Below are 13,441 nucleotides of genomic sequence, written 5' to 3'. Positions count from 1 at the left end.
TTCAAAGGTGGCCATTACAAACATTGGTTGATTAAGAGAACAGTCAGAACTCTATGTATTTTTGTTTTCTGGTTTTACTTCATCAGAATTAGGGTAGAAGGTTTGAGCAAGCCAAATTAGATTAATACTTATCATATACCCAACAAATATTTATAGAGTATATACTTGAACCATCCACTTTATTTATTTCAGTGTATAACTGCCTTGATTTAAGTTTGATTTCAAATCTTTGCACGAAATGGGACATACAGAACCAACTATTTTTCAGAGTCCACCATACAGTTTTATAAGTAAATTAGTTTTCAGAGAAGTTAGCTCCTTTAGAAGTCTATTCTTATGCAGTTAATTTATGCACAAAATTTAATTAGCCCTTTGTAATGAATATAACACCTATAACAAAATTTTATTAAGATGATAATTTTCTAAATATTCTGGCCTAATGACTCCTATCCAGTAGAGGTTACATAACTGCAAAGTCTTGATTTTTTGAAACTATGGTCTTTTAAGAGGTAAGATTTAAAAATTGCATTTTCTTAGAAAACAAAACATTCATTACACATTAATAACATTGCTACAGCTGGCATTTAAAATTTTGTTCCCTGATAGGGGAACCAAGTATGAATTGCCATTTCTAAAAATTTTGGTGACCCTACTGTTTTTCTCAAAGTAGAAGTAAAAGAAAAGTAAAATATTTCTTGTATCTGCTCTTCAAAGTGTATAACTGAAAAACCACAATGACTGTTGTTTCAAGAACAACAGAAGGTTAGATTATTTTGTGGGTGTGAGGAAAATTCACAAAGTGTTTATATAAAAAGAATGCACCTGGCTGACTACCCCTTACATCATAGGTGGGGCCTCAGAAGACATCTAGGGTTATACCACCTGCACTCATACACTGTACCCAACATCTTGCCCTCCCTTCTTTTGGGTGTATGGATGTGGCATGAAGCTGTGAAATCTAGGCTGCAGCTATAACTGTGTTGCTCATTATTATAGAGATAGTCAATGAATCCTTGAGATAATCAGCGCAGACTATACAGATAGTTTAAAACACACGTGGAGGTAATACATATGGAAACCTATATATGTGAGAAGTGGCATCCAGAAAGCTAGGAGGGAATCTAAATGGTTTGTGGGTTTTTGTTAATTTTTATTTTTAGGGCTGCCCTGTAGCATATAGAAGTTCCCAGGCTAAGGGTCAAATCAGAGCTGCAGCTGTTGGCCTATGCCACGGCCATGGCAATAGCAGATCTGAGCCGCTTCTGTGACCTACACTGAAGCTTGCAGCAATGCCAAATCCTCAGCTCACTAACAGAGGGATTGAGCCCTCATCTTAAGAGACAACATCAGGTCCTTAACATGCTGAGCCACAACAGGAACTCTTAAATGGTTTCATGTAAGGCAAGAAGGTAAAACACTTCGAAAACAATGAAAGAGTCAACAGTACTGCCAGGAAGATAGAGAGGACAGAAAAGGGTGCCTTGGACTGACTAATGAAGTCACGTGTGACTTTGGCAAGAACCAAAACTGACCGAAGAACATTCTTACACAGAATGTACCAGGGCATCAATAGAAGTATTTCATAATTAAGGAAATTTAAAAAGCCAATAATCACATCAGGGAAGGTTCAACTTTACTGTTAATTATGGTTTTAATTATTTTTAGAATCACCTAAAGTAACACTCATACAAGGCAACAACATACTGCTGAATAAATAATGACAGTGGTAGAGTGTCATGCCTGTACAATATCCTGTTCTCAAAAGTGTATGTATTTAGGTAAAGGACTTTCTAGAAAAGAATTAACCAAGATATTTACAGTAATTATTGTTGGGTATAGGGATATGAACACACTATCGACAGATTTTATACTTGGACTTGAATTATCTACAGTGGTAATGTGAGATTTTCATACACAGTAACAACAAAATTAACTTGCTATATAGTGAAAGCAAGCAGTTCAGATCAAAAGGGGGCCTGGATTTCCTTTGCTGTGCAAAAGCTTGTAAGTTTCACTAGGTCCCATTTGTTTATTTTTGTTTTTATTTCTATTGCCTTGGGAGACACAAGAAAACATTTGTATAACTCACATCAGAGAATGTTTTGCTATGTTTCTTCTAGGAATTTTATGGTTTCATGTCATGTTCAAGTCTTTAAGCCATTTTGAGTTTATTTTTGTGCATGGTGTGAGGGTGTGTTCTAATTTCATTGATTTACATGGAGCTGTCCAACTTTCCCAACACCACTTGCTAAAGAGACTGCTTTCCTCCGTTTTATATTCTTGCCTCCTTTGTCAAAGATTAATTGACCACAGATATCTGTATTTATTGCTGGGCTCTCTATTCTGTTCCATTGACCTATATATCTGTTTTTGTGCCAATACGACAATGTTTTGATTACTGTAGTTTTGCAGTATTGTTTAAAGTCTAGGACTGTTATCATACCTCCAGCTTTTTTCCCCCTAGAACTGTTTTGGCAATTCTGGGCCTTTTATGGTTCCATATAAATTTTTGGAAAAAAAATTAAATTTAATTTAAATTTATTTGTTCCAATTCTGCTTAAAAAAAAAAAAAAAGTCATGGGTAAAAGGAAACCATAAAAAAAATAAAAATAACAATAAAAGAAACGAAACCAAAAGATGACCTACAGAATGAGAGAAAATACTTACAAACAATGCAACCAACAAGGACTTAATATCCAAAATATATAAACTCATATAACTCAACAACAAAAAAACAAACCACTCAATCGAAAAACGGACAGAAGACATCAGTAGACATTTCTCCAAAAACATACAGAGGGTCAGTGGGCACATGAAAAGATACTCAACATCACTAATTATTAGAGAAATGTAAATTAAAACTACAATGAGGTACCACCTCACACTGGTTGGAATGCCCATCATTAAAATATCTACAAATAACAAATGCTGGAGAGGGTGTAGAGAAAAAGGAAGCCTCCTATACTTCTGGTGGGAATATAAGTTGGTGCAACCATTATGGAAAATAGCATGGAGGTTCCTCAGAAGACTAAAAATAGAATTACCTCATGATCCAGCAATCTCACTCCTCAGCATATATGCAGACAAAACCATAATTCAAAAAGATAATGCACCCCTGTGTTCATTGCAGCACAATTCACAATAGCCAAGACATGGAAGTAAACTAAATAACCATCAGCAGATGAGCAGATTAAGAAGATATGGTTCATATATGAAATGGAATACTACACAGTCATTAAAAAGAACCAAATAATGCCATGTGCAACAACATGGATGCAAGTAGAGATTATCATACTAAGTGAAGCAAGGTAGAAAGAAAATGACAAATTTCATATATCATTTACATGAGGAATCTAAAATACAGCACAAATGAACCTATCTGCAAAATAGAAACAGACTCACAGACATAGAGAACAGATTTGCGGCTGTCAAGAGGGCAGAGGTAGGAGCAGGATAAACTGGGAGTCTGGGGTTAGCAGATCAAACTATTACATTTAGACTAGATAAACAATAAGGTCCTACTGTATAGCACAGGGAACTATATCCGATATCCTGGGATGGAAAATAGTATGAAAAAAAGACTGTATATATAATGTGTGACTGAGTCACTAGGCTGTACAGCAGAAAACTGGCACATTGCAAATCAACTATACCTTAATAAAATATATAAAAACTTTAAAAGGGGTGCCTGGAAGTAAAGGGCGCCCTGAACCAATGTAGACACAAGAGCTTAGAGGGTGAAATTAAAGGGTGGCCCTACCTCAAAATGGAGGAATGCATACACCCATCTTAAAGTAGGTTGGCTTAAGCTGAGTTTCTCAATGAAAAATGCTGATAGCATGCTGGGCAGGGCAATTTTTTATTGTGCTGAATGTTCCTTGCATAAAGCAGGTGGCATACCTGGCTTCCACTCCCAAGTTTTTGTAACAACCAAAACACTTGCACATATTTGCAAATGTCCCCTAGGCCGTTGAAAAACACTGGCCTGGAGGGTCTGACCACTTTTAGTGATTAATGGTTACCATAGGAACTAATTATGAACACCAAGTTCTCTAAGAATAATTATGAGAGGGAAAATGTGTGATTTTTAAAAAAATTTTTTTTTTTTTTAATTTAGAAATGGATTTTTTTTTTTTTTTTTTTTTTTTTTGGCTGTACCTGTGGCATGTGGTTATTCCTGAGCCAGGGATTGAACCTGGGGCCATAGCAGCTACCTGAGCTGCTGCAATAAGAATGCCAGAACTTTAATCTGCGGTGCCACAAAGGAACTCCAAAAATGGGTGGCTGTGATACCTAGTAAACATTTAGACCAACATGCCATGCCATTTAAATAATATTCTGAAGCCTTCTTCCCTGATGCCTTTGCTCTACGTGTCATAGTTTTATTTTGCTTTAACTTATCTTAAGAAATCCAAACATCTACCTTTAGTCCCTTTAACCATATACGCACGATACAAGGATGTTTTAAAAACCAGATTTAAACTACATTTTTTAGACATTTTCTTACATACAGTGAAATGAAAAATTAATGAAACACTGGCAATTTTTTTTTTTAGCTAAACCAAGTGGCCAGTTTGTGCTGAATATCAATGAAGGTCCTCAATTCTATGCTTCTCTTAATCAATAATCATGTCACAGCCATGTTAATACCATTCCAAATTTAGGTAAGGGTCAGAGAGACTCCCATTGTAATTTTTTAAAATCAACTATCATAGATGTAAGCGTGTAAAGATTCTATCTCATAAGAAAATACTTCAACAGAATGGAAAGCACATATATGACAAGAAGACACTAATATGTGGTTTACCAAGCATACTGCCAGCCACCAGGATATCGAAGAGTGTGTCTGCATAGCGACGATAATCTAATCTTGAGCCTGTGGAGTCCAGAAACTTGGCTACAGCTTCAAGGTCATCACCAGCTTCATTAAGCCCCTGGACGAGTGTATCCCTGAAGACTGTGGGTTCGAATTTCTCTTTTTCATCTAAAATAAATAAATTAGATAGTCATTCTTTTACCAACACATCATATTCCCAAATGCAACCATACATTTCCTTTGTTCCCTGTTCTTTATTTGGTAGCATGACCAAATGGTAAACTTTATTTAAAAGTTGAAGAGTAATTAAGTTTTTCTACTAGTTTTCTATGTTCTGAAAGCCCATGTTACACATTTCTTCAAGAGACTTATTTCTGTTTAAAGAGGCCGCAGGAGTTCCCGTCGTGGCGCAGTGGTTAACGAATCCGACTAGGAACCATGAGGTCGCGGGTTCGGTCCCTGCCCTTGCTCAGTGGGTTAACGATCCGGCGTTGCCGTGAGCTGTGGTGTAGGTTGCAGACGCGGCTCGGATCCCGCGTTGCTGTGGCTCTGGTGTAGGCCGGTGGCTACAGCTCCGATTCAACCCCTAGCCTGGGAACCTCCATGTGCCGCGAGAGCGGCCCAAGAAATAGCAACAGCGACAACAACAACAACAACAAAAAAAGAAAGACAAAAGACAAAAAATAAATAAATAAATAAAGAGGCCGCAAAAATATGTTACCTCTACCTAATAACATAAAAAAATTGATGACTAATCATTTGTGTCACTCATAGGACAGGCCAATGTAAACTACTAACCCTAACTATCTGATTAAAAAATAAAGTATAACAATCAAAACTTTAAAATTTTATTTCATCAAAGATATAAAAGAATCACCTAAGAATAAGGGAGAACACATACACAAACAAAATAAAGATGAGGAGGGAAGGGATAAAGAGAGACATCTCTTTTTAAATTTCTTACTGAGGTATAATTGATATAAAACATTCCATCAGTCTCAAGTATATAACACAATAATTTGATATTTGTATATATTGCAAAATGACCATCACAATTCGTTAGGCTCCATCACCACAGTTATATTTTTTTTTTTGTCGTAATGAGAACTTTTCAGATCTTTCTTAGCAACTTTCAAATTCGCAATATAGTATTATTAACTATAGTTATCATGCTGTACATTGTATCTTCATGACTTGTTTGATAACTGGAAGTCTGTACCTCCTAACCACCTTCCCCTATTGGGCCATCCTCTGCCTCCAGCAACCATCTATCTGTTATGTATGAGTTTTTGTTTTTGTGTGTGTGTGTTTTTAATATTCCACATATAAGTGAAATCATACTGTATTTGTCTTTCTCTGACTTACTGAAAAATTCTGAAGTACTGAAAATTCCGAAGAGCTTTTTTGCTTATGGAAGTTATATCTATGGATACTTAACTTTATAGAGATTAAAACAAAAAATTAAAATGTTAGATTAAAAATGTTAACGAGAAGAGATGCATTGTTTTACATTTTTGCAAATCTCTTTAATGTCTGGCTTTATGGCAGACAGATGGATTCCCAAATGTGCTACATGCAATTTGGTGTAATATCACACATTCTGAAGCCTCTGAAAAACACCACTGTAAACTCATGAGAGAATGTGTGTAAGGGGCAAGTAATAGCTTAGTATTATGATGAAAACAGTTTTGATTCTGTAGATTCCCAGAAGTGTTTCAGGGATAGAGATATTAAATAGCTTCCTATCCTCAGCAGACTATAAAGAGACTTCTTGTGGAAGGTCAGTTTGGAGCCAGACCTTGAACAGAGTGAGGATTATATGCTACTGAAAAAAGTTGAAAATGACAAATAAGAGGACAAATGAGGCATAAGAAAAATGACTCGATTAAGCTAAAAGATCTAAGGACGTCACCTTTTTCACTCATTAAGGAGAATGAGTCTGGATGTAAAGAGAGAACGCCATAGGATGAACACAAAACTTCAAAAAAAATCCTTCCATAAACATCTTTAGACAGGTAAGTCATATTGCAATTGTAAAGGGAGAGAAGGCTATAGGAAAAAAGAAACATTTCACGAATAAAAAAATTGTTCCTGGAGTTCCCGTCGTGGTGCAGCGGAAACAAATCCAACTAGGAATCATGAGGTTGTGGGTTCAATCCCTGGCCTCGTTCAGTGGGTTAAGGATCCAGCGTTGCTGTGAGCTGTGATGTAGGTTGCAGATGCGGCTTGGACCTGGCATTGCTGTGGCTGTGGCTGTGGCCGGCAGCTACAGCTCCGTTTCAACCCCTAGCCTGGGAACCTCCATATGCTGTGGGTATGGCCCTAAAAAGACAAAAAGACCAAAAAAAAAAAAAAAAAATTGTTCTTGAAAATGAAAAACATGATAGAAAATGTTAAAAAATTCAATTGAAGAGTAGAAAGAGAAGCTAAGACACTAGGGGGAAAAAGTCAAAGACCTACAAAATAAGAGCAAAAAGATAAAAAAGGGCAAATCAGTCAAATGTCCAAATAATAACAAAAAGATAATTTTTTCAAAAAGGAAAGGAAATGACTTAAAGATTTCAAGAAAGTTTTACAGAATGGAAGGACATGAGTTTCCCAATAAAGGACTGTCTGGGGACCCAGCACAAGGATTGAAAATGGATCCACCACAAGGTGCAGCTGTGATGGTGAAATCCCAGAACACTGGGAATAAAGTGACTCTCTGAAGTTTCAGGGGGACAAAAAAAAAAACCACCCACACCACACATAAATTATCAAGAAAACAGATGACTGAAACAGAATTGCCCAACAGAAATACCAGAAACCAAAAGACACTCCTTTAAAATCCTTAGGGAAAACAATTTTCAAACTAGAATTCCAGTGTTCAAACTATTAATCAAACATTAGGAACCAAATAAATATATTTTGAGACAGTCAAGGCCTCAAAAATTATGTTTCTCATACACTCTTTTTATTTATTTTTTATTTTTTTATTTTTGCTTTTGAGGGCCACATGTGCAGCATATGGAAGGAAGTTCCCAGGCTAGGAGTGGAATTGGAGCAGCAGCTGCCAGCCTACACCACAGCCACAGCAGCTTAGGATCGGAGCTGAGTCCGAAACCTATACCATAGCTCACGCGATGCCAGATCCTTAACCCACAGAGCAAGGCCAGGGATCGAACCAGTGTCATCATGGTTACTGGTCGGGTTTGTTACCATTAAGCCATGACGGGAACTCCATGTTTTTCATACACTGTTTTTAAAAGTGACTGAAACAGACACTCCACAAAAATGAGAGAATAACTAATGATTTCACTACCTTATTAAGTCATGAGATCTCAGGAAAAAGAGAAGAAAATCTAAGAGACAGACAACATTTCGAGCATTTCAAGTTAACAGCTGGACAGATAGCCTAGACAGCTAACCGACTGGAAGAGGGTTTTTTAATATAACCATACAATGTGATGTGATATATGGTCAGAATTCCTTCACTATCACTTCAAATTCCTAAAGTGCTTATATTAAGGATTTATGTAGCACAGGGAAAGGTTAGTGTTAGTTTCAACACACAGAAAAGTAAGCAAAAAGTAAATAAGTAAAAAGATCAATTATTATCCAAGGTATTCATTCCAAAGAAAATACGGTGTTCACAAAAAGAGATCAAACAAATTTCAGTCCAGCTTGAATAACATGTACAAAATCCCAATAATATAAACCCTAAATAGGAATCTAACTAAAATTGTGATGCAATGAAGGGACCAAGGAGGATAGAGGTTTGCGGGTGTGTGGGGATGTGAAAGAAGCCCAAATCCTCATCTCCCATAGCAAGTTGTGCATCTAGAAGACCACCAACAGAAAAGTCAGGAAATAAGCCACATAGAAATGTTATTTGGCCGCAGCAGTGAAAGAGTCAAAGTAGCTGGCGAAGAAGCTTGCTGTTGTTATGACATGACTTGCAGAACTGTTTGAATGTTTAAACCATGGGTGTGCATAACTTTCATGCAATTTAAAACTATATTTAATAACCAGACAGCACCTGCCTGGTTTGTACAGACTGGGGCTAATAGAAGGGATGTGTTCTAAGGGGTTAACATGGAATGAAGCCTCAGAAGCCAAGGAGAATGTCATTTGCTGAACCAGTCAGAGTCACGCAGCATAAGATACCATGAAGAAAGATGTCAATTAACTTGAACACTATTGTCATGACCAAGAGATAAAAGTCCTTTTGATCCCCAAAGCAAAACACAAAGCAGCCAAAAACATGCAATATTGACTGCAGAAAAAACATAATTAGTGTCTTATTGTGTAGAAGGGGAGGGAGAAAATGGGCACTCTAGAGGCATAGGTCATGGGGCAACGGAGGGGACATTGTGACCCACAGGACAAACTTACTGGCAAGGAGAGGAAACGTCATTCCTTACCCAGAGTCTAGCCAAAGGGTAATTCTTCTCCTGCCTTGAGAAAAAGTTCCCTTTCCTTTAATACAAAAATTCAATAAGTAAAAAGACCAAACAAAAGGTGTTTATTAAGTCCTGTGACCAGCTCCTAAAATCAACTGAGGCCATCCACACAATGGCACTCCCCCATGCTTGAAGGTTGACTCAGGTAGCAGAATAGACTTTGATGGTTTGAAAATCATAAATTCAAGGCACTGGAAAATATAGACTGGTCAATAAGGTAAAATCCAGACTAAGATTTGAATGCATGCAGAGGACTTTGCTGTGAATCTGAGAAACCCCTTAAAAACTCCTGCTGGAAAAAGACCTTCATAATCCAGTTATACTTTTTCAAAAGACTTGCTAATGGAAAGGGGGAGTAAAGGGGGATAGACAGCATATCACACCCAGCAGTATTTCAACAGTGAGTAATAACACACTAGGTCAAAATGATCACATATAGCTTGAGAATCTTAAAGTCACAATGGCTTGGGAGGATTTTTTTGCAGCCTGAAAAGCAAAACTCCCACCTACTAAAGTAAGTGTCCATTTACAGGAATACAAAATTCCTGTAGAAGAAAATGGCAAAAACATTAATGGACATTTGGGGAAATTGACAGTATTTTATACAAAGATTTTTTTCATCAGAAACAACAAATAGTGGATGTGATTCATATTTCACTTGAAGACAATGAAGCAGAAACACCAACAAAATCTTAATGAAAATATGCCATTGATTCCTTGAGTTTCCATTTGGCAGGTCAAACCTCCCCTGAGGTGGGAAGCACACAGAGTCTCAAATTTACACTGTGCTGGTGAATCACAAGTGTGACACTAAAGAGCCAGTCATAATCACCCTTACATGACATAGAAGAGCAGTCCTATTTCTGACACTCAAATATGCCTGTAAGTTACCTGAATACATCACTTTCACTAAGAATGATGGTAACTGGTTAATATAGCATTTCCCCAACATGTTAATTAAGTGACAAATAACATAATCTACACCCCTTTCTGAAGGTCACTGAGGTGTAGTAAATTAAATGAGTAAGAACTATTATGGGTTTTCTAACTAAACACACACAGGTTTACTTACATATATATTTCCACATTTAAAGATTTACTTCATTAGTTCCTAATACTCCTTATTATAAATCTAAGAATGATTTAAAACTGCCAGCACAGATCTAAAGCCTGAGAGAAACCTGAGTAAGTGGACACTCTGGATGCCCCAAATTTGGTATTTTTTTTTTCTCTCCTATTTCCACTATTTTTTTTTTTTTTTTTTTTTTGGCTGCACTCACAGAATACGGAAGTTCCTAGGACAAAGCCAAATCTGAGGATAGCGTTGATCTATGCCACAGGTGCAGCAATGCTAGATCCTTAATCCACTGTGCCACAGCAGGAACTCCTATTTTCACTAACTTTAATCCAACTTTTTCCAAAATTTACAAGGAGGTCAGTTCAATTATTAAATATTTCATCTAGCAAAGCATAACAATGGCTCAGGGGAGAAGCATTCACCCTTTCTGACTCCCACAAGTCACACTAGAAAACAATTTCTTTGAGGAAATATAAGCAACATACGTATACTTCAGAAAGGGTAAGTTCTATGTCCTACCATGTTTAATTTTGATGTGAAGCAAAAAGAAATACATTTTTATACTAACTTGGCGTGGACGAGCATTACCTTTACTAGGAAATAGCTTTAAACTGAGGACCGAGCGTCAGAAGACAGCCTATCAAAACGACCTTGAAATACCCTCAGTAGGTTTTTTTTCTCAGCTCTACAAAACTGCTAACCATTTATATGAAGTCAGCCCCATTGTCACAGAAAAAGAAAAGCCAAAGCTCGATGAATCGTCAGGAGGCAATTCACTACCATGAAGAGCAGGAAATGAGGTTGACTCCATTTTTTGTCCCCCAGTCAGCAGTTTGGCACAAAATGGCTCAAGGGCTGCTTTAATCCCCAGCAGACCAGAGTTATATAAATCTAAGATCAACTGACAAACGATATGGAACATATTTCTGGGTAGCTCTCTGAGTACTCCCACAGCAATCGCGCCGCGCAGGCACAATCTTGCCCACCAAATGAATCAGAGGTAAACCAGTTCAGCTTTAGAAGAAATCTTTCCGGTTCAAAACTGAAGACTGACTGTAAGGGCCAGTTTACTCGTTGAATCATGCCTGCTGTTGCGCAATACCTCCTTGGGCCCTCTTGGCTTTCGAGCTCAGCTACCGTGAATCAGCGTCACACTAATAAAGCTGAGTGAGCTGGAGATCCAGGTCTCAGATTAACACGTTCCTTCAGTGGGCAGACAGTGGCAAACCTTTCTTCACCTCACAGTAAGGCATACATTAACTATTATCACATTACAGGCACAACAATACCTTCACTGTAACTGGGTTTGCGATTAAGTCCTTTGGAAATCATCGACGTCATTTATTTTTTCAGGATTGCTTTAAACAATGAGACAAGGAATGCACACTGATTGCAGCCCCTGGTATTGCTCTCTGCTTCCAGATTTCAATCCCCACTGTGCAGTGGGGACACTGCTAAGAAAACTAAACAGGAGGTGGTTCAGGCTATACTCATACTTAGCTTATGGGGATGTGTTAAAGATACAAAAAATAAAAATAAAAAAGAAGAGAGCAAGACAGAAATACTGTACAAAATAACTTTTGTTTTTAAAATATTTTTTAATTTTCATTTTTTAGTGGGAATGTGAATCTTTCTGGTAAGCAGCATTTATAGTTAAATTTAACCTCACTGCTACCTACTCTTCTAAGTCAAATAATCTATTGTATTGAGAATTCTTTTCTTCCTACATGACTACACTTGCTACTTATGTTGACACAGCATTACAAAAGAACATCAGCTACAGGCACTGCCTCAAGGCTGGAAATGCCAAAGGCATATGATAAAGATTATCAATTAAACAATTTAGCATTCCACGACCAATGCATGACATTCTGCTTTGTAATCAGCAGAGGCCTTCAGAAAGATATTCAATCATCCTTTATCTTTATACATAATACTTCCTTAAATATTTTTCAGTCACTCTCCTCAGTATTAGAAAACAAAATAATTTCATATCATGCTTCGTATTTTAAAAAAGCATCCTTATCAAGTTTTGGCTCAATTATTCTTAAATCTACGCGGATTTCTCTATAATTACACAAAACTGATTAAATGTTTTAAAAATTGTTTTAATTCTTCTTCTTTTTTTTTTTCTTTTTGTCTTTTTAGGGCTGCACCCACACATATGTAAGTTCCCAGGCTAAGGGGTGGAACTGGAGCTACAGCCACTGGCCTACACCACAGCCACAACAATGTGGGATCCAAGCCATGCCCGCAACCTATACCACAGCCCACAGCAACACTGGATCCATGACCCACCGAGTGAGGCCAGGGATCAAACCCATATCCTCATGGATACTAGTTAGGTTCATTACCACTGAGCCACTACCTGTTTTAATTCTTTACACAGAAAGGATGATGAGATGAACGTAACATGAAAAGAAGTCACCCACCTATAGAAATTTTAGCAGCCACTATCAAACTCAGGATCTATCACCACTCTTCCCACAATAAAAGACACTTGAAAATATCCTGAGTTTTAAAGATATTTAGTTCATTGCAGCACTATTCACAATAGCCAAGACATGGAAACAACCTAAATGTCTATTGACTGATGAATGGATTAAGAAGATGTGTTATATATATATATACACAATGGAATACTACTCAGCCATAAAAAGAACAAAATGATGCCATTTGCAGCAACAGGGATGGAACTACAGACTCTCATCCTGAGTGAAGTAAGTCAGAAAGAGAAAGACAAATACCATATGATATCACTTATACCTGGAATCTAATATAGGGCACAGATGAACCCTTCCACAAAAAAAAATTCACGGACTTGGAGAACAGACTTGTGGTTGCCAAGGGGGGGGGGGAGGGAGTGGGATGGACTGGGAGTCTGGGGTTAATAGATGCAGACTATTACATTTGGAGTGGATAAGCAATGAGATCCTGCTGTATAGTACATATCCAGTCACTTATGATGGAACATGATGGAGGATAATGTCAGAAAAAGAAAATATATATGACTGGGTGAATTTGCTGTACAGTGGAAATTGAAAGAACACTGTAAACCAGCCATAATGGAAAAAATAAAAATCATTATAAAAAAATAAAGATATT

The 13,441-nt window shown here is 37.2% G+C and overlaps 1 protein-coding gene across 6 annotated transcripts in view; it reads right to left on the bottom strand.

The window, feature by feature from the left end:
• The window catches only part of BZW2 (basic leucine zipper and W2 domains 2), a 59,507-nt gene that overhangs the window by 27,161 nt on the left and 18,905 nt on the right, over positions 1-13,441 (bottom strand). For all 6 annotated transcript variants that reach the window (XR_014814291.1, XR_014814292.1, NM_001245007.1 and 3 more), the window contains 1 exon segment: positions 4,808-4,984. Coding sequence is in view for 4 of the 6 variants with exons in the window: in NM_001245007.1 (NP_001231936.1) it covers positions 4,808-4,984 (177 nt within the window). In the remaining 2 variants the exon portion in view is untranslated.

Source organism: Sus scrofa, chromosome 9, assembly GCF_054392235.1.
Source record: "Sus scrofa isolate SSC_HxYL_T2T_F1_AM1 chromosome 9, Sscrofa_HxYL_maternal_Yorkshire_Landrace_v2.0, whole genome shotgun sequence".
NCBI lineage: Eukaryota > Metazoa > Chordata > Mammalia > Artiodactyla > Suidae > Sus > Sus scrofa.
Note: the sequence above shows the minus strand (reverse complement) of the source record. Positions and strands in the feature narration are given on the sequence as shown.